The 21,325-nt window shown below is 38.5% G+C and overlaps 1 protein-coding gene across 5 annotated transcripts; it reads left to right on the top strand.

Annotated features, from left to right (window-relative positions):
• Positions 1-1,985: 1,985 nt before the first annotated feature.
• lnpk (lunapark, ER junction formation factor) lies at positions 1,986-21,291 on the top strand. Of its 5 annotated transcripts, none has more exons than XM_088001491.1 (15): positions 1,986-2,081; positions 3,169-3,246; positions 4,318-4,359; positions 4,548-4,598; positions 4,679-4,815; positions 5,039-5,097; positions 8,088-8,128; positions 8,324-8,407; positions 8,495-8,546; positions 11,361-11,459; positions 11,866-11,958; positions 12,178-12,283; positions 13,949-14,019; positions 14,106-14,276; positions 19,041-21,291. In XM_088001491.1, exons 2-15 carry the CDS (start codon positions 3,220-3,222, stop codon positions 19,193-19,195), a joined length of 1,188 nt encoding a protein of 395 aa, XP_087857617.1. In that variant the 5' UTR covers positions 1,986-2,081; positions 3,169-3,219; the 3' UTR covers positions 19,196-21,291. The 5 variants fall into 5 exon arrangements, with proteins under 5 accessions (XP_087857617.1, XP_087857615.1, XP_087857616.1 ...); XM_088001489.1 differs by having other exon boundaries at positions 11,848-11,958; XM_088001490.1 differs by having other exon boundaries at positions 11,358-11,459.
• The last annotated feature ends 34 nt before the right edge of the window (positions 21,292-21,325 follow it).

The raw sequence follows: 21,325 nt of genomic DNA, 5'->3' as shown, positions 1-21,325 counted from the left end.
AGAGACAGAATTCTAACTGTTTGAAGCAGTTAGTTTTTCTGATCAAAGCGGCTTACTGTTCAGCATCCATAAGAGCAATCCGAAAACTTTTTGAAGCTTATAAGAGGGCAATTTCTTGTCTCCAATGGAACCGCGATTTAAATCTGTAGTTCTCTCTGCAGTAACCTGAGAGAAAAACATAAAAAAGGCCTGAGAGGAATATTCAGGCTTTTATTTTGAAATTTTCAGTAAGCTTCATTTTAAATGGCCACACTAATCCACTAATGGGTTAAACCAGTTTATATATATGCCCAGAACATTCTGCCCTGTCTGTAGTTATAACATTCTGCTCACCTTCTTTCTGTAATAAGTCAGAGTTCCACCATTATGTACTTCTTAACTGCCAGCTCAGCCCTCCTTTGTAATGATTGAGGGTTCCACCATGTTGACCTTCTGCTCAGGCCTCTGTAGTAAAGTGTTCCATTGTGTTTAGAACTACAAAGATGGCGTTTTTGTAGTCCTAAGCAGCAGCTCAGCTTTTGTCTGTGTTCTGTTGCTATAGTGATCAAGCCTCTCTGTCAGCTGGGAGAGAGACACACAGGGGGAGAAACAATTCTATCTGTTTGAGCCAGCCTGTTTCACTCCAAAAAGGTGTCCGAACAACTCCTTTCCATTCGGGAACCGTGATACGTATTCGAAAACCGTTTGAAGCATATGAGAGGGCTATTTGTCGTCTCATTTAGTACCGCGATTCATATCTGTAGCTCATTCACAGTAATTGCAGTAATGAGAGAAAAATGGTGTGTGCTGAGCTCAGAACTTTTTGCAGAAATGTATGTAAAACACTGGGGAGGAGCGTCAGTTAGTCCTGTCCCATCACTTTGCTCTGAAGCACCTAGACCGAAAACCGTAAGCCCTACGGAAATTTTGAAAACATTTTACCGGAGCAGGCATTCGTATCAATGTCATGACCGACTTTCATACCAATAGAGCAATTTTTGCACCCATGAGAGCGATTTCAAAATTATTTTGGGGTCAAAATTCCACCCTTTTTAAAAAGCGGCAGTTGGTTTCAGTTACACTCTAAGGTTTCGGCAGTTGGAAATTTTGCTCGTTTTCCGCTTTTTACGTCGCCATCGTAACTCCGATCCCCAATAAAAATAATAGCTCCAATGCCGGGATTGAGACACACGTTTTGATACCACAGTCACCACAGTGACCACAGTCACCGCAGGTCAGTCACTGCTCTCCCTATGCATTGCTATGGCATGCCCCAATAAAATAATAGTTTGTAGTGATTCATTGCATTGTTGAGTATTGAAAAGGAAAGTACAAATAATGATCAAAATATATTATATGAGGTTATGGCTGTTCATCATAAGATATGTGAATAAAATAAAAATATAATATTCTGGACTCCTGCTCAGGTATTTTGGGTAATGAAAGAGCAGATAGATTGGCTAAGGAGGCTATTAAAAAATAAGATATTGATTTGCCAGTAAAGTTAACTAAATCTGAAGGCAAAAGTATAGTTTGGAGAGAAAGCAAGAAGATATGGAAAATTAGGTGGGATAATGAAATAAATGGAAGGCATTTATATAGGATACAAAATACAGTTGATGTAGTAAGGATCAGAGAAATAAACAGGAGTTAGGAGATAATTATAAATAGAATAAGAACCAGTCACAGTTTTTTTTAAATAGAACTCTTTTTAAGATGGAGAAACATTTTATGTAGTTGGTGTGATACTGTAGAAACGATAGAACATGTTTTTATTAGTTGTAGGAAATATGTAAATCAAAGATTACTAAAAACGGAATTAGGTTTTAATAGGGAATTGAAATTTGAGAATGTGGTTGATCAGTTAAGTACTGAGGGGGGAAAGAAGATATTTCGTTTTTAAAAAAATACTGGTCTCATTACAAGAATTTGAGGTATATATATTAGGATCCAGCAGATGGCAGTAGTGCAACAATTATGGATGCAAGCTCCCGTTAAAATCTAAAGAAGAAGAAGAAGAAGAAGAAGAAGAAGAAGAAGGTTATGTCGCGATATTTGGCCTGTTTGAGAAAACGGAAATAAACCCTTCCACAAGGCTGAAGGTAAGTATGGCTCAGAAAGACCTGATAAAATGGCTAAGTGTTGTGTTGTGGCGGCGTTAGCATTCTGTTGGTTTAGCTAACCTACACCATTGACTCTTCTGTTATGATTTTGTTTCTCTCCTGCTGCAGGTGAAGTACCAATCACCAATATGCCTGCGAAAAGTGTTCCGTTACCATTATTACATTGTATTTTATGCGTAAAACGAAGAAACTACTGCTGCATTATGAATATCACGTTTATTTCCCCTTGGCTGTTTTTGGAATCGTCTTGGAAGTCAAAGAGAGCAAATTAGTACAAGACACATTTAGGTCACGATGAATGAATATGTTTGGCTTATTTATTAGAAAACATCTCAGGGTGTGTGGGGTTGTGTAGTAAACACTTTATGGTTCTAGTCCTGATGAAGCACATTATGTAGAACTTTTTCCTCTAGACTGACGGAAATAATACTTGTAGAATCGCTTAAACCTCAGTATGTCTGATATTGTAGATGGAGTTTAAAATTAGCAAAGGCTGCAATGAGATTCTTAAAGTAAAACATAAAATATCTACGTAACACATAAATGATCAAAGGTGGAACAATTTTAGCCATTTACTTAATATTTTAATTTCAATACGAAGATGGAAAACATGGAATAAATACTCACTGAATTTACTTGTAGTTTCCCAGTACTGATTTGGGAATATTATACAGTTATGTAATATAACAAACTGATATTTTCTGGTTAATTATTGAGGCTATTTTCACCTGTAGACCCTGCAGTTGGTTGCTTGGCCGTTCTGCTCTTTGAAATCATGTAATGACTGTCTTTGTAAACACTTCCAGACGTCCAAATGTGTCTTTATGATAGCACCCATACTCTGCTGTATGTTTGTCCAGGCCGTGTGTGTTGTATTTTCAAAACCTTGTAAAAGTAACTTTAGGCAGTGGTTAAATACAGTAAGTCCTAAGGGAGGCTTCCTTAATCTTGGCGTCATGGAAGCTTACATGTGCAGTTTACCATTAGTTAAATAAAATGCTACCATTGTAAAGATTGTGTTTTTTCCCTTTAAGAGCATAAAACCTGAAACCTTTCTGTTTTTCAGTGAACCTGAAACGTTAGTGAACCAGAGGAGACCTCTGTCTCTGTCACAGTTATGGGGGCGTTAATATCTCGATGGAAGGTATGTAAACCTTTAAAAAAACGTTATTCTAACTTGGAAGATTGGATTTCTCTGAACATAAACATCTTGTACCACTAAGAAGATGACAGCTGTGTCTCAGCAATATCATCATATAACTGACAGTTATGATGATGATATAACTGTATCATGATATATCATGTATCATCATTGGCACATTGGAGGTAGTGGTAATGATTTGTTCATTCATCTATGTGGTTACCATCCGTCTTGGCCAAGACCCAAGGCTTCCTTGGCTTCTGATTGTTTCTATGTTCAATCCTCCACTTGACTTATTCATACCTCAGTAGAATAGTAGTTGTGTTTAAGGGAGTGGTCACTGTAGATCAGGGATTGACTAATAAATGGTAAATGGCATGTACTTGTATTGTCTTTTATCAAATTCAGAGGATCCCAAAGTGCTTTAGATTACATTCAGTCATTCACACATTCACATGCTGACATTGGCAAGCTATTGGATTGTCCTGATTACAGGACGAACACCTACCACCATTGCCACTATTGCCTCAATAACATAACACAAAGTCAAAATGACTTTATATTGGCATTAGACAATGTGTTCGCATCCATCTGAATAATATGTAGTTGTGACCCTGCTCAGGAGTGTTTATTGTAATGGATCCTGTATTTGCCTTTGAATGTTAAGTTTTATACTTGGATTTTTTGGCAATGTTGAGAGGTTTTATTTTGACTTTTTGCATTATTTAGCCTCTTCAGAGCCTTCATATGTTTTCAGTCTGTTGAAGATAGTATCACTGATAGCAGTACAATTTGCACAATGCCTGTTTTGTCTTGTTTTTCTTGGAAAAAGTTATTAAAAACAAGTTTTTGTCTAAATTAAGGTGGATTCATAGTTCCTTTTTCCACATAATGTAACCGGTAAAAAAATAATTATTATGTGATCGGTATCGGTGATTGGCCCTCGTGGGTGATCGGAATTGGAATTGGCAGGAAAAAACCTGATCGGCACGCCTCTAATTTGCTTTATTTAAATGTTACTGAAAGACTCATAAACAAATGAATGAATGAAGCTGGCATTTATTCTCATTCTAGACCAAACAAACTACAGTTGAGGAGCTGGAGAACCTGGAGAAGGTACTGATGAAATAGTTCTATTGGACTCAGTAAAAGTGCGTTTGTGATGAATTCTGGATTGTCTAGAACTTAACACAAGCTTCAGATTCTACTCAGCATTCAATTTGGCTAACATAACCTCTAGAAAATTAATCTTGTATTATTTTCCACCAAATTAAGTTTCTAATATATATATTTTTTTTCTATAGGAGATTAAGAAGTTGGAGGAGTTCAGAGGAAAAAATCAGCGATTACAAAAAGTAAAGTCAGAAAACCATCAAACATGAGTAACCCTTTGTTTGTTCTTTGACCTGAATGATGTGCTTTTATCTGTCTGCAGCTCTGGGTCGGTCGCTTGCTTCTTTACTCGTCTGTCCTTTACCTGTTCACTTCTTTCACTGTTTACTGTCTCTACCTACCTGATGAATGGCTACAGAGACTAGCCATGGCCCTGCCTTTCTTTATATACCCCATACTGTGAGTCTTGTTTTTCATTACCAATCTAAACAGTCTTTTAAATATTACTGTGTCCAGTTGGTATTTTAGATTTCTCCTATACTGCGTTTTCTGAATTGATTTGATTATGCTTTATGAATTTAGCAAGGCAATAAAAACTGAGGCAAGAGCCACAACAGACGAGTTTGAAAATGTTGAGTGAAACACCAACCTCTGTCTTAATGTCTTTTCCCATCTTTTCCAGTGTGTGGTTCATCAGGAAGCTGCTGCTTTTCCTGTTTTCCAAACTTACTGAGAGAAACAGTAAGTTCTCAGTCAGTTTTCTGAGGTTCCTTTCCTTCATAGTTTTTTTTTTTTTTTTGTATAAATCAGTACAGGGTTTCCCCCAGAAAACTTGCTAAGCCCAGTGGTCGAGGCGGTCCACCGTGTTTTTGTATTAAAAGATGTTAAGTTGACAGAAAATATTAAAGTATTACTGTGTAATTATATGTTACAGGAAAACATCTCCAGTGAAATGCTATTTAAACCTGCAACTAGTCTAAAAACAACAAATTTGCACTTCTGTTTAATCCAAATTAAGTCAGCAGCTCCGTCAGGCCCCCAAGAGCTTCAGGGGCCCCATAAACGCTAATATTTTAAAACAGACCACAGATACATAAATGTAACACTTGTTTATTGAGATGATCAATGCTGTTAAACTTGATTCAATTTCAGCATACATAAATTAAAAGATTTTAAATTGTTTAACATTTAAATGCAAGATTTTAAGGAGCTGGCAAGTTTACTTTGTAAAACTTCAAAGAACAATATTCATAGTTAGATTGTTTTGTTACCATAGCAACAATCTGATGCTGAGAGTTTAATCTTTGAATTTACAAATACAAATTAGTAAACTGCTATTATGACTCATTGCTTTTTAGGCTGGTCAATTAAACTACTCCATTCTGCCATATTTCACTAAATCTAACACAGAAGCTGTTAGAGGTGCTGATGATTTTAGCAGCTGGAGGGGCCCCCAAGTCAAAGTCTGTGCAAGGCCTTATGCAGCCTTGGACCGGCCCTGCACAATGAGTAAATCCGCTGCACTGCGCAGAGATGCGCAACAAACGGGAGATTTGGCTTTAGTAGTTGCTCCACTTCGTGTCTTTTGAGTTTTTAATCGTCACAGAAAATATTCTGGTTGGTAGAATTAATGGGACGAATTTCTCAGATCTCCTGCGGCCACGCGCATTAACTCCAAGTAGACAACGCATTTGATATGGTTTGATGCATCGTGTAACCGGAAAAATAATACTAAAAATAATAATCAAATTATATAAAATCAGCGTGATGCGTGACTCCGAGGAGAGCGTTAAAGCTCCTCACCGGGCTGAACCTGCATGATCAGGTTAGCGCTGCTCGTTATCCACAAACGCTCCGGCCAACCGGGACCACAGACATAAACTTTACAGGGAAGACAGACACAGAGCCACACGCTGGGCAGCGTGTTGAGATGGAAACGCCGCATATAATTGTTCGTTCACAAAGATAAATCTTTCTCACCGCTCCACAACGCGCCTCTGAATTCGCTACAACTTATTCCTGCGGTTCACATTGAGCTGCCTAACCAGAGCTAACGCGGCGGGTTTTAAACTCTTTACCTAGAGATTATGATCCAAAGGATCATAATTCCTCACAGTAGGTTGATGTAAATATCCATACAGGTCAGCCTGTGTCCAGTTTGAGTGAAAGGAGGCGCGCGCGAACCCGCTGAGGTAAAGCAGCGGCAGCGTGAGGCAAAGCGCAGAAGCGCCAGTTCTGTGTGATTGGTCCGCACTGTCTGGTTTTAAATGCATAAACTATAAACCTATCTATTATAAACCTATCCTTAAGGATAAATCTGCTCTGCTAGTAAAATGCTAAGAGCAAAAGAGACGCTTTCAGCCCGGCTTTAAAAAAAAAAAAAAAAAGCGATTTTTTTATTTTATTTTATTTTTTGATTTTCCTTGAAACGTAAACAAGCAACGCTTAGCCTGGCGGCGAGGCTAGTAAAGCCTGGCGGGCCTCCAGGCTTATAATACACTGGGGGAAACCCTGCAGTAGCTGCATTTCCATTGACAATATAATTGGGTAATTTCACATTTTGAAAATAAATTGGCTTAATAAAAACACATCAATTTAAAAAACAACTTGTTTGATGAAAAGTTTTGGTAAATAGGATGAGATGTTTTTTTGGCTGTATTGAAATTGGTTTGTTTAGCAAAACAGCAATAGAAACACTGTATTCGCATCACACGAGTCACTTGATCAATAACTTGATGTTGCCACTAAGGGTGCACCAATTTCTTGGCCAGCCGATTATCTGCATTTTGGCCTACCAGGTCATGTCTGAATGTTTACAGTTAACAATAGTTACCCCACTGTTGCCAACTCAGCAGCTTTCTTGCTATGTTGAGCAATATTTCAGATGAAAAAAATTGCTTTTTAAAGGATTGGTAATCGGTGATTACAACAGGAAGTTGTTTAACGATGGTGACACAGCATGTTTTTAAATGACGTTGCATGAACAAACTTATTCAAGTGTGATTTTAAATAATTATTTTATGGAAACATTGCAAGTATTTTCTCAATAGTTTCAAATGTAGACAAAGTTTTGTGCACATTTGTAATGAAAACGCAGCTAGTGACGTAATATATTGTTTGCCTTGTTTTGTGTACAGTGGGGGAAAATAAGTATTCGATACGCTGCTAGTGTTTCATGTTTCCTCACCTCCAAAGAATGGAGAGTTCTGTTGTTTTCATTGTAGGTACACCTCAACTGAGAGGTGTAAATCCAGAGCATGACATCGTCTGGTTTTTAAGTAATTTGCATTTTATTGCATGAAATCTGTATTTCACACAATGTGATTTTCTGGATTTTTTTAAGCTACTGTGTAAGTTGACAAAAATTCTAAACCTCTCCATTCTATGTAGTTGGGGAAAGTATTACTTATTTTCTCCATTTCATATTGATGTAATTATTAATAGTTTAATCATTGATTCATTTGTGACTTAGATGTACTATGATTAGTCAGTTTCTTATTAAAGAGTGAAAACAGCTTCTGGGAATAAATATTTTTAGACACTTAGACTTTTGCTAGTTTTGTGACTGATATATTTTCATTAATGAGGCTGATTTGGATTTAACTTAATTCTGATTCTGTCCATCCATTGTGTGTAAAGGTCAGTGGGACATTCACAGCCATTTCACTAAACATGGCAGATGTTCAGTCAGTGTTACAAACTTAACTGAAATTACTCGGTTTTTTTTTTAGATGATAAACTTGAAGATCTGAAAGCTTCCAGGAAAAAAATTGTAAGTTGTGTATGCTTCACGTTGATTAATGACATGATATTTTAATCATTGTTTTCAGTGAGAGTTGCCACACCAATAGCTCTAATACTTGGTTGGTTTCATTTATTAAACCTTTTGGTTATTGAAAGCTTTTATTCCGATTGTAATTTGCTTACTGACCTACAACCGAAGTTTCCTCTGGTTTTCTGTGTTCAGCTGGAAGAAGTGATGGAAACAGAGACGTACAAGACTGCCAAACTCATCCTCGAACGCTTTGATCCTGAAGCTAAAAACAGACATGTAAATGAAGCGATCTTGGACTTTTTTACATGATCTATCTACCTTCTGCCATGTTTTTGTTTGTATTTGACTTGTGTTTTGTTGTAGGGACTGGAGTCGACACCAGTGGGTCCTCAGCTAACTCCCAGACCTGGTCAAGGTACGCTAGTCAGCGCTACGCTGTTGGCCGTTTGTGGAAGAATGAGCTAGTTAATTATGCTAATTTATTATAGCTACAACTGGTTGGTTTTAGCTAGCTGTAGCTATAGCTAGAACGAGCGAGAACTAGTTCCAACCAGTTCTAGCTATAATAAATTAGCATAATAACTTAGAATATCATTAAAGACAATTATAAAAGTGAAACTGATATATTCTATAGATGCATTTCACGCAGGATTTTGTGTTTTAAACATTATCTATTACTTTTGATGATTCTGGCTTATTGCTCATAGGGAGGGGAATTTTGTGTCTTTTCAGATCCCAAACGGCTCTTAATTTATTATTACCTGCAGACTCAGGTTAACATTACTTGGCAAACAGAAATGTTTTATACAGTACAGACCAAAAGTTTGGACACACCTACTCATTCAATGAGTTTCATGACTATTGACATTGTAGATTCACACTGAAGGCATCAAAACTATGAATTAACACATGTGGAAATATATACTAAGCAAAAAAGTGTGAAACAACTGAAAATACGCCTTATATTCTAGTTTCTTCAAAGTAGCCACCTTTTGCTGTAATTACTGCTTTGCACACACTCTGCATTCTCTTGATGAGTTTCAAGAGGTCGTCACCTGAAATGGTTTTCATTTCACAGCTGTGCCCTGTCAGGTTAATAAGTGGGATTTCTTGCCTTATAAATGGGGTTGGGACCATCAGTTGTGTTGTGCAGAAGTCAGGTTGACACACAGTTGACAGTCCTACTGAATAGAGTGTTAGAATTTGTATTATGGCAAGACAAAAGCAGCTAAGTAAAGAAAAACGAGTGGCCATCATTACTTTAAGAAATTAAGGTCAGTCAGTCCGAACAATTGGGAAAACTTTGAAAGTGTCCCCAAGTGCAGTCGCAAAAACCATCAAGCGCTACAAAGAAACTGGCTGACATGAGGACCGCCCCAGGAAAGGAAGACCAGGAGTCACCTCTGCTGCGGAGGATAAGTTCATCCGAGTCACCAGCCTCAGAAATCGCAGGTTAACAGCAGCTCAGATTAGAGACCAGGTCAAAGCCACACAGAGCAGCAGACACATCTCTGCAACAGCTGTTAAGAGGAGACTGTGTGAATCAGGCCTTCATGGTAGAACAGCTGCTAGGAAACCACTGCTAAGGACAGGCAACAAGCAGACGAGACTTGTTTGGGCTAAAGAACACAAATAAGTGTTCTTTAGCCCACTTGTTTGTGGGCTAACAAGTGGGCTAGGGTTAGGGTAACCCTAACCCACCAGTGGAAATCTGTGCTTTGGTCTGATGAGTCCAAATTTGTGATCTTTGGTTCCAACCACCGTGTCTTTGTGCGACGCAGAAAAGGTGAACGGATGGACTCTACATGCCTGGTTCCCACCTTGAAGCATGGAGGAGGAGGTGTGATGGTGTGGGGGTGCTTTACTGGTGACATTGTTGGGGATTTATTCAAAATTGAAGGCATACTGAACCAGCATGGCTACCACAGCATCTTGCAGCGGGATGCTATTCCATCCGGTTTGTGTTTAGTTGGACCATCATTTATTTTTCAACAGTACAATGACCCCAAACGCACCTCCAGGCTGTGTAAGGGCTATTTGACCAAGAAGGAGAGTGATGGGGTGCTGCGCCAGATGACCTGGCCTCCACAGTCACCGGACCTGAACCCAATCGAGATGGTTTGGGGTGAGCTGGACCGCAGAATGAAGGCAAAAGGGCCAACAAGTGCTGAGCATCTCTGGGAACTCCTTCAAGACTGTTGGAGGACCATTTCAGGTGACGACCTCTTGAAACTCATCAAGAGAATGCCAAGAGTGTGCGAAGCAGTAATCAAAGCAAAAGGTGGCTACTTTGAAGAACCTAGAATATGAGGTGTATTTTCAGTTGTTTCACACATTTTTGTTAAGTATATAATTCCACATGTGTTAATTCATGCATTCAGTGTGAATCCACAATTTTCATAGTCATGAAAATGAAGAAAACTCTTTGAATGAAAAGGTGTGTCCAAACTTTTGGTCTGTACTGTATGTTAAAACATTCAACGTTTTCTTTTGCATTCATTGTTTCCGATATGAGAAGCCTTTTACTTAAATGTATGTATTTGTTCCGTTACAAAAAATTCTTTCTTTTGTATAATATTTTAGTCAAACTTTTAATTTTTAACAAAAACAAACAAATAAAACACTTTGGTTTTATGGATCAAGAACTAAATGAAGCATCAGTTTTTCCAGAGTTAGAGCTGGTCTGGACTTGTGGAGAAAAAAATCTTGTGACGCTGTCTGTTGTTCAGGAGAAACTTAACTAAGGGAATGGGACTGTTTTGGCTCATGACCTGGATTCGTCTTCTTGAAGCACTGAGTCCTGCTGCAGTCCTCACCTTGTGGATCTTCTGGGATAGGATACTCTGAACACACACCTTCTTTAGTATTGAACTTTTCTTCTTGTGCAGGATGTCAAGTCAGAACTCTTCCACATAGTTGTGCTGGTCATTCCAAGGCGGCCATAATTTTTCTGGAACCAAAATCTTTTATTGGTTTTGTGTGATGTTTGCATTATGTAACTGAATTTTTTTACACTCTACATCAGCTGTAAGCCACAATTGTGAAATGAACAGAAATATTTCCTTGAAAAGCATCACTCTGTGTGTTATAGATCTACATTCTGAGAATTGCTCTTTGAAATGTGGATTAAAGTTTATTTCAGTGACATGATAATTATTCAGATAACCTGGATTCCTGAATTGTGTGATTAGATCAGCAAAGAAACTGCAAAGTTGTGTCTTTTCAGCAGAAATTCGTCAAAGGGGTGCAGGTATGAGACCGATGGGCTCCTCGGATCTCATGGGAACACCTCTCTCTCCAGGAACACGGCTTCAGATGGGACCAGTGGGTAAGGTGACATTTTCCTATGTTTGCTTATAAACCATCTGTGACATTACCATAGCATTCATCTAGTGTATACTATAGCTCAGTAGGACGATCCACATATTGCTGCAGCATGGCCAGGTGCCTCGCCTAGGTCTGGAAGATCAGAATTGTGGACTGAGTCTGCTGAAATTCTTGATGCTGCTACCTTAGCTACTAATTATGTCAGATTTATGTTGCTGTCTATGAGAATTTGTATCTCTCACCAACATCACACCCTGAAAGTTCTAGGAATTACAGATCAAATAAGAAAAGTTAAGTCAAGGGGTACTGGATATGAACAAGTTTAGCTTCTTGTAACTGAGTTCTTTTACATTTTGAGTGTCTTTTCTCAGCTTTTACTTTTCCATCAGATCTTGTTTCTCTGTCAGCTCCAGGAGGACCTCCAGAGAAATCCACCCCCAGCACTTCTATGCTCCAGGGAGGTGTGGAGAGGACACCCTGCACCCCGATTAGAGGTGTAGGTAGGTTCCAGTGAGCTGAAGAATATTGCATCTGCAGGACCTTCATATACAAGTTTCACTTTCTGAAGCCAAATTGACCAAAAATGTAGAACTTTCTGTTGTTGTTTTTTTTATTATTTTTTCAGATGTATGTGTTCTGTATCATTAATTTACATATAAAAGTTGTATGTTTTGATTTTTCTGTAATTATTTCCATGCATTTGGTCTGTTTGGTTGCAGGCATGTACTCCCCTGGTCCTCCATTACCAAGACCTATTCTGCCCAGAGAAAGAGGAACAGTTGACCGAGTCATCGAGTATCTGGTGGGAGACGGACCAGAGAAAAGGTAGAAGACCCATTTTTGAAGTTTGTACTTGTACTCACCAACATAAACTACTTATTAAGCTCCACCATTTCTGTCTTAATCAAATTCAAACTGGAAAGTCATATAGAAATCCTACAAAAAAAAAAGCTATGTTTTCTTGTGAAAACATAGGAGATAAGAGACTCTTAAAAACTCAGAGCTTATTTGAAATGGTTGCAGTCCTAGGCTACATTCACACAGCAGGTGCTAATTCTCAATTCCCATGGACCTTACCACAGGGGCCGCGTTTCATTGGCTAATGCCCATTTCACGTCACAGCGCAGCTACCACGTGCGTGACCGTCTCACAAACACAAGCTACAGTAGTAAACACATGCTAATGTACATTGTGGACTAGCAGACCGGCAGAAAGTTTTTGCGTCAGGACTCGAAAAAGAATGGTTTCTCCACTGTCAGTGGGGTATCTGTTCAGGCGATGTCAGGTATCCTGATCGTATTTGTGGAACTAAAATTCACAGATTTCCAAAATCTGAAACGGAAAGCCTTGCTTGGATCAAAGCTTGTGCACGACCGCATTTGCATCTCAACCGTCGTAAGATCAATAAGAACAAAGGAGTGTGTGCTGGTGTGAGTATTACTGCTTTGCTTTCTTTGTGTTTAGTGAATGAAAAAAGAAAGTCAATAATTAACATCCATTATGAAAACCTTTTTGCTAAGTACAGTATAATGGCAGTACCGATACAACTTCCACACCTTGAAGCCTGTCTGTTACACAGTCTTACGTTAGCTGATCAGATCAATATGCAATGTGTACCGTATCTGACATGCATTAAAGATTTTATTTTACCTGAAAAGGCTTTTTACTAAACTGTAATCGTGTTAGCCACGCTAGCACCGAGTATCAGGCCTAGGCACACAAACATTTGCCAACAACAGAAATCACTGATTTCAAAAGTAACCCTCAAAACCATGAATGCCGACTTACCCAGCTTTGCAAGAACAACAGGCATCAGTGATCTTGTCCACAGCTATATTTATGCTGAGGGTGTGAGGATCTGCTGTTTTCCTCATCGACCGGTAGCATTTAGCTGCGACACGCACATTGTTGGAGGCATCGCGTGGCTCAAACACCTTGATGTCGTCCATAAAAGATGACATGAACTTGTTGGTTCCCCTGTCCATTGTCGTGGCTGATATTTTTTGAAAATCCGGCAGAAATGCTACACTAATTGACTCAGAAATACTCTGCAGAGAGTCAGTCGAAATGAAAGACGCCATGTTTACACATAGAATCTAAACTCCGCGAGGCTTTCTTTGTGAGCCATGCAGCCACGTGGGATTTTAGGGGGCGTTTCTGGGCGGAGCTTGGTAAGGTCCATTATTTTGCTGAAATCCAATTTTTATTTCATTTTTCATGGTTGCCCATTCTACGGCCGCAGTCTGACTTCTGTGTGAATGGTTGACAACCCCAAAGCGACCGTCATGCACAGAAGAAAACGTTGACTGTTTATGGAAGTAACAATGGATGAAGTCATCTATAGATTGATTTTAAAGCTTATTCACTAATGAGAGCCAACAGTAGTCACAAAATCATAACGAGACAAAAGAAGCTAACAAAACGAAAGCCTAGGATTTAGCTATGACTTTTTGTGGAGTGTTGACTAAATCATCTGGAACATTGTTGCAGATATGCCCTGATCTGCCAGCAGTGTTTCTCTCATAACGGCATGGCTTTGAAAGAAGAATTTGAATATCTTGGTAAGATCAAAATCACCCACTGAATTGGTTATGTCTCATTTGCGGTTGTTAAATCTCTCTTGCCGTTTTCCGACATCTCCCATCAGCATTCCGCTGCGCATACTGCTACTTCCTGAACCCGGCCAGGAAGACTCGACCTCAGGCTCCTAGACTCCCTGAGTTCAGCTATGAAAGGAGGCTGAGAGTGGATCCGTGCTCTCCTGGACCGTCGCTTTGCTTAGAGACAGACACGGAGGAGACCGCTGCCCCCAGTGGAGGTACCAAGAATGACAGACATTTGAACACAAACAGGAGAAGACAAAGGGGCGACCCGAAGTATGAAAGATGAAAGTTTATGACCCAAACATGGGTCGGATGAATTGAAGACAGCTGTAGGTTTTACCTGAACCCATTCAAGCTTTAGTCCTTTGTTTGCTTTCATCCTTTTTTACTTTCCTTTTGGGTTTAAAAGACACTTTGCATCTATTTAAATTTTTTTTTTTTTTTTTTTTTTTTCATTTTTACACTGGTCATTATACCATTACTGAAAGCTTCAGCTTTTTACAGGATTGTGTTCTTTCTTTACTTCCTTATTTTTCTTCGTTCCTTTCATGTGTCCTTTTCTTCTTGCTTTTTCTCACACTTTCCCATCTTCCTTTCTTCCTAATGTTCTTTCTTCTTTGTCATTCCCTTCTTTCTTTAAGTTTTTTTCTACTTACTTTCTTAGGTAGAATAAAGTAATTTGTCCATATTTTATGTCCCACCTAATTTCCTTCCATTCTTGCTTCCTCACTTTATCCTGTCTTTTTTCTTTCACCTTTTTTCTTTCCTTGTTTCCTAAATTACTTAATAATTCATTCTTTCTTTTCCTTCCTTTTGGTGTTTTACCTTACTTCCTTCTTTTGTTATTGTTTCCGTAATCCCACTTTACATTCGTGTACTAACTGTTGTTCTTTATTCTGTTCTCTTTACAACAGAGAAAGAAAGTTGTTTGAGGGGGGAGGACTCAAACTGGAAAACTAAGTTTATGTTGAAGCCTTTAGCAAATAATCAAACTTTACCAAAACAATACAATAAAAGAAAGCTTATTAAAATGCTAAAGCCACAAAATAATCCTCCAATTTAAAAATAGACTTCTTTGTCAGTAGTTGGTGTGTTGCCAGCTACCACCCTCGAGTGGTAGCTGGCATGTATTATAAACTGATATAAGCTTTTTGATGTTCTGATTTAGCGATTCTAAATATGGGTGGTATCGCCCCCAGGGGGCATTCAGAGGACAGCAGGGGGCGCTGGTGGAAATTTTTACAAAAGGGGGGCGCTGAGATTCCTTTGGGGGGCGTTTGGTCGAAGGCAAACTTTACACCTTCTATGCACAACAATACCAGTTTAGACTTTGAGCAACTTGGTAAAACTGTATTGTGTAACATTACAAACATGCCTGGCTGCAACTGTATCGATGGCAACTCTCCTATTTAGGCCCGAGCAGCGAAGCGCTGGCGAAGGCCTATTGTAATCGCAAGATTTCTTGATTTTTTTTTTTTATTTTTCGTCACTTTGCGCGGCTGCTTGGGGCCTTTAACATATTCAAAAACTCACCAAACTTGACCCAAAATTGTCACCCAACCAAAATTTTTGGATTCCAGTGGAATTTGCAAGTGGGCGTGGCCAAACTGCTCTACAGCGTCCCCTAACGTGAGTTGGGGGAAACCATAGGTTATAGGGATCTGAAACTCGGTACATAGGTAGATCCCCCCGATTCAAGAAAAAAAAGTCTCTTGGAGGTACCCTCTAAAATGCACAGGCAGGCGGCCATTTTGGGTCAAAGGTCTAATTTTGGTCATTTCTCACTTTTACTCATCAATCAATCAATCAATCAATCAAATTTTATTTGTATAGCACATTTCAGCACCTAGGCATTTCAAAGTGCTTTACATAATTAAAATAAAAACAGCATGTAATAAACAGTGGGAAAGAGAAATAAAAACCTGTAGAACTTTAGTTGAGACGCCGTCAACTGGGACTCCAACCCTTTGAACTTAAGTCAAAACATCGTTTGACAAGGACTGTAACCTCTTGAAAATAGTGAGAAAGAGAAATAAAAATAAATTAATAAATAGATAAAAAGAAAAGTTAAAAACATGGAAGACATCAAAACCCATACTCTTACTCTAATTTAGCCATAAGCAACTCTAAACAGGTGGGTTTTAAGTCGAGATTTAAAGGCACTCAGTGTTTCAGCTGTTTTACAGTTTTCTGGAAGTTTGTTCCAAATCTGTGGTGCATAGAAGCTGAATGCTGCTTCTCCTCGCTTGGTTCTGGTTCTGGGGATGCAGAGCAGACCAGAACCAGAAAATCTGAGGGGTCTAGATGGTTGATACAGCAATAACAGATCTTTAATGTATTGTGGTGCTAAACCGTTTAGTGATTTATAAACTAACAGTATATTTAAGTCTATTTAAAAACTCATGTCGAACTTTAAAGAACTCCTCCTTGAGTTTTCAACCGATCAGCTTCATTCTTGGTCAGAATGCAGTAAAGGCATGCGGCTTTAAAAGTTATCAATGAAATTGACTTTTCGTTTATGTTCAGGGGGCATGGCAGAGTGGCGAACTTGGCGTACTCGGCGAAACAAACGAAACGCTGTAACTTTTTCATAAAAAGCTCAATTGGCACTAAACTTGGTATGAGGGATCCTGGTTGGATGTCTGATGATCCTATGTCATCATAGTCTGACCTCACCTAAGCTCCGCCCCCTCAGAACAGGAAGTGTCTTTTTTAACTTGGAAAGATCCAACTCTGGCTCTCTTGACCTAATCAAGATGATCTTGTGTCAGATGACTGATAACAAGTTGGTCTCACTTGCTTTTAAAGCGCCAAGAGTTTTCAGTGGAGGATGTGGCCATGGCAGCTCGGTGAAGTCAGAGGTCACACCACCATCATATGTTTTGCTCTAGATTCCACATGTTTCAGCCCAGCTGCACCAAACTCACTGAGATCAATCCTTGTCCACCCCACGACAGGAATCCAGTGTAATTGTTGGTGGGCCTGGCCTAATTCCTCCACAGCGCCCCCTAGAATATTTTTAAAAATCAGCGCCAAGCAATGCTTTATCCCAGAATTCTGAAACTTGGTACACATGTGTATCTTGTCAGAACCTACAAGATATAGGTGTGTGTGCGCGAGAACGTGGCGGTGTTGGAACCTCTGCGGTCGCCAATAGGCCTTCGGTGCGCTTCGCTGCGAGGGCCTCCAACGCTGCTTGCGGCTTTAATCAGTGTTTGTAGCTTCTTGGCGCAGCTCCGCTCCTGCTACTAGTAGCTTCACCGCATCAGTTCAGCGTTACACCGGCTAATGACGGTGCTGTGATTCACTTTGTCTGGTATTTTTGTACATATGTTTTGGCAGTTCTGTTATCATGTCAAAGCAGCAACTTATATTAAAAAGTGTTGTATTTCCGTTTGAAAGCTGCCCGCTCCCATGGAACGACAACAGAAAATCGCTCTTATAAACATGTCATTACTAAAATCACGAAACCCTGACTTTGTATCCCTCTGAAAAATGAACCCATTTAAATAAAGAAATCCCTCCATGGTGATACCTCGATAGAGAGCCTTCATTTTATAGCGGTAACACCGGAGCTGTAAGTGGTCCGGTATGAAACGGGGGTGATAGAACAACACAGCACTTTTAAATTTCAATAATCAGAATACCAAAATTGTTTCCGTTGCTTTAAAAGGTTTATGTCAGTCTGCCTTTTCCCCATCGATACGTTTACCGACCGCCCTGCACCTTAGGGGGTTAAAAAAAAAAACAACAAGAGACGACGCGCACATTGCACAAAACTCTGAAACAGGAGAAGCTGGACATAAAAAGGAGTGACAAACTAGATGTGAATTATGGCATAAAAACAGAGAATCCGACACTGAACTGTGAAAAATCAACATGATGTGAAACATGATGATTAGGTGGCGCAGCAGGTGATGAGTGAAGATTACTGATGGTCAATAAATGATCAAATAAATCTAGCAACAGGAAAGAGACTAAAGTGGACATAGCAATAAACCAGAAGAGGATAATACTAATCAAAGGAAACTAAATGGAAATGAATGAAGAACAAAATGTAAAAATAAACTAAGAAACTAAAGTAAATACAGAGGAACAAACGGGTATGGCAAGACCTTTAGAGCAATAATTAATACAGAGACTGTATGGCAAGAATAAAAAGACACTATTTCCAGATAAAAGGTAAAATAAAATTGATGAAGTGTCATGGGTTTGTTGACACCATATCTGATACTGAGAATAAATATATCTTACAGACCATAACAGTAAAGAACTGATCACTTATTTATGTTTTTAGTTAGATTTGATATATTTATTTCTTCAATATTATTTTTCATGTCAGTGTTAATGTCATGAGGCTGACGACTCCATGACACTTTCAATTTGACTCATTAGGATTTGATTAAGAACCAGATTTGTTCTTCGTCATTTCTGTCCAGTAAAACTATTAATCTATAAATCAATAGACAGGTCTATATAAAGATATAATCCATGTTTCCGTCTCATATTTGTATGGCATTAAAAGGAACTTTTGTTTTTCCACTGAAAAACAAAAGTGGGGGACGGTGAGGGACCTGGATAAAGGCTAGGGGGCGCTGGACCGAAAAAGGTTGAGAAACACTGTTCTAATTAAAGTTTTGCAAACCTTTTTTACTTTTTTCAGTACCAACAACATTTTGGTGTTTGATTTGTGAATCTTATTTTATGAAAATAATAATTATGGAACAACTCCTATGTCTTCATTTATCAAATGTGTAAAAGTAATGAAACGTTTCTGCTGTGTTGTGACACTTTTTTCTTGCATTTTATTTAATCATTTTGGACAGAGAGCAGCTGGTTTGGATGGAGGGTGGTTTGGGTACACTCTTCATCACTTCCTGTTCACCTTTTGCCAACAGGAAACAAAAAAAACATTCTCATGATGACTAACAGGAAAACAATTAGTTTGTTTCATCTTACTCAGTACATCTTCTCCACAGCTGAGGAAGACCTGGGTCTGGATGACAGGGACTCTGAGGAAGAGAAGGAGAACGTACCGGAGGAGAATCGGCAGGAGGAGAAGGATGATGAGGCAATTAAAGAAGAGGAGAAGGAACTAGACCAGAGCCAGAATGAAGAACATCCGGCAACCTAAAGAGCGTCGAGATGAACCAGATGAAGACCAGCCATGACAGATGGCTTCCATGGCAACACAACACTGAAGAGCACGCTTTGTTCCAACAGGATTGGCTAAAATAACACGGGTTTGGTGGTAATGTGATTTTGGGTTTACTACATGGGTGGAAGGTGAAGATTCAGGATGATTATTGATCCTGTCAGTGATGCTTTCTGGGAAATCAAACCTTCGTCTTTCATTTAGGATATTTGAAGATTTCCACAATAAATCATTTTAGGTATAAAGTTGTAGAATACTGAAGAGTATTCTCTTCTGGTTCTGACCCATAAGTTTTAATGATCCACACAGGATTTGATCTCAAACCTGTTGTGATGCAGTTTATCACAACTCATTTAGTCTATTTAATGAAACTTTTAGGTTTAGTGAACTGCAGTGACTCCGTGTGGAAAGTTAAGGCCATTAACATTAATACATCCACTATTTAGGATTATGTTTAAGACAAATGCATGCCTTTGATTTAATTCTGCTGAAATAACTTATTTTCTACATTATTTCATAATAAAATTAGCTATAGAATATTTTTTAAATGTTTCTCAACTTGGTTTAGGAGGGAACTTTTAGGATCCTCTTACTTCACCGTGAGGGTCAAATGAATTTTATTATTGTTTTTGAGTCAATCTAAACATATTTTTTTATTTTATAGATATATCTTGGAAATTAGAACATTGTCAGGAAACTGGACGTTCATTTCAGAGACTTAAATTCTTATGGATTCATTAAACGTGGAGAGAAATTTTTCAACCATTGTAATTTTTTATGATAAAAACTCTGAAGTGCAGTGTCTCAAAGAGTTAGAATATCACATAAGATCAATTTAAAAAATATTTAAACAGGAATATCCGGATTCTGAAAAGTTCCCCTAAGGTCCCACCAGCTTTTCGATCTTGACTTTGACTGGACTGTTGGACCACATTGCCTCTCTTCTGTTTCATACTGCTGTGTTTTGTTGTGTTGACCCAGTTCTGACCCTGTTCAGACTGGTTGTGTCGCTTCTGAGTCCAAAACCCTTCGATATGAAGATGAGCTCCAAAATGAATCTAATACAGCTATTTCCTCTAACAATTCTAAGGTAATTGCTGATTTCTCTCCTCATTGGCCTTGACACAAACCTCCGTTCAAGAGCAGAAAACACTCAAAATCCATATTCTTAAAGCAATTCTCCCATTAATAATCAGTTAATCAATTAGGACGTCATGGCTAATTGACGTCCTTTCTCTCTGGCACCTTGTGGAAGCACCAGTTTGTAGTCGAGCTTTTATTTGTCATACAGGTTTTTTTTTTTCTTCACTTTGGCTTCGTTATTCATTTCACTCTTCAATTCTGTGTTGATGTTTTTTGACTTTTTTTTAACACATTTCTACAGGTGTTTAGAAATTTTAGAAACTTGTAAATTATTTTATGACGTTTTAATACACAAAACTGAAAGAGGATGTACTGTGATTGTACATATTTAGAGAAAGTTGTTGGATTTTAGTTCAGAAACTCAGTAAAGGTGGCATTTTATGAGCTGTGGTAATGAAATCGAACCTTTGTGCTTGCAGAACTTTCATTCATATTTATGTTCATTCAGAGGACAATTTGCCAAATGTTTTGTTTTTCTGTATTGTGTTAATTTATTTGTGTTATATTTTTGTTTATATTTCCAGTCTGCGTTTACTGTGCTAGTCCTAACCGTTTCAAAGAGCAGCTTGCCATTGTGACTGTTTACTGCTGTTTTTAAACCCAAACCTCCCGTTTACCATTTGTTACAGTTTACAGTTTAACTTCATCATTCGAATGTTTCTAAGAGACTACTTCATGAATTTTAGCTTCGCTATTTGCAGAAAGTCATTGTTACTTCATTGATTTTTTTTTAAAACCTGAATAGGGATTTCTGAAAACTTTGCAATATTCCTTCATTTTACATACCCTCGCTGATTGATAAGTGATTCCCTGAATGTTCCCATTAGGAAAGAGCTTTTTTAGTAAAATGCATGTTAGCAGGAGAAGCTTTAAATTAAAGGCTGTTACTGAGTAAATTATAACTTTAATAAAGCTCTTTGCTGTATATTTCAGTTACTTTTGCTTGGTTAATTTATTGATGCATTT

This window comes from Poecilia mexicana, unplaced genomic scaffold (genome assembly GCF_051168715.1).
Source record: "Poecilia mexicana isolate PSO_F unplaced genomic scaffold, ASM5116871v1 scaffold_20, whole genome shotgun sequence".
Taxonomy (NCBI): Eukaryota; Metazoa; Chordata; class Actinopteri; order Cyprinodontiformes; family Poeciliidae; genus Poecilia; species Poecilia mexicana.
Note: the sequence above shows the minus strand (reverse complement) of the source record. Positions and strands in the feature narration are given on the sequence as shown.

What these genes read in the sequence shown, in the direction of transcription:
- lnpk (XM_088001487.1), top strand. Translation starts at nt 3,220, where the DNA reads ATGGGGGCGTTAATATCTCGATGGAAG. An exon ending in TTCTTTATATACCCCATACT is followed by an intron (nt 4,816 to 5,038) that starts GTGAGTCTTGTT and finishes CATCTTTTCCAG; the next exon opens with TGTGTGGTTCATCAGGAAGC. An exon ending in CTGAAGCTAAAAACAGACAT is followed by an intron (nt 8,408 to 8,494) that starts GTAAATGAAGCG and finishes GTTTTGTTGTAG; the next exon opens with GGACTGGAGTCGACACCAGT.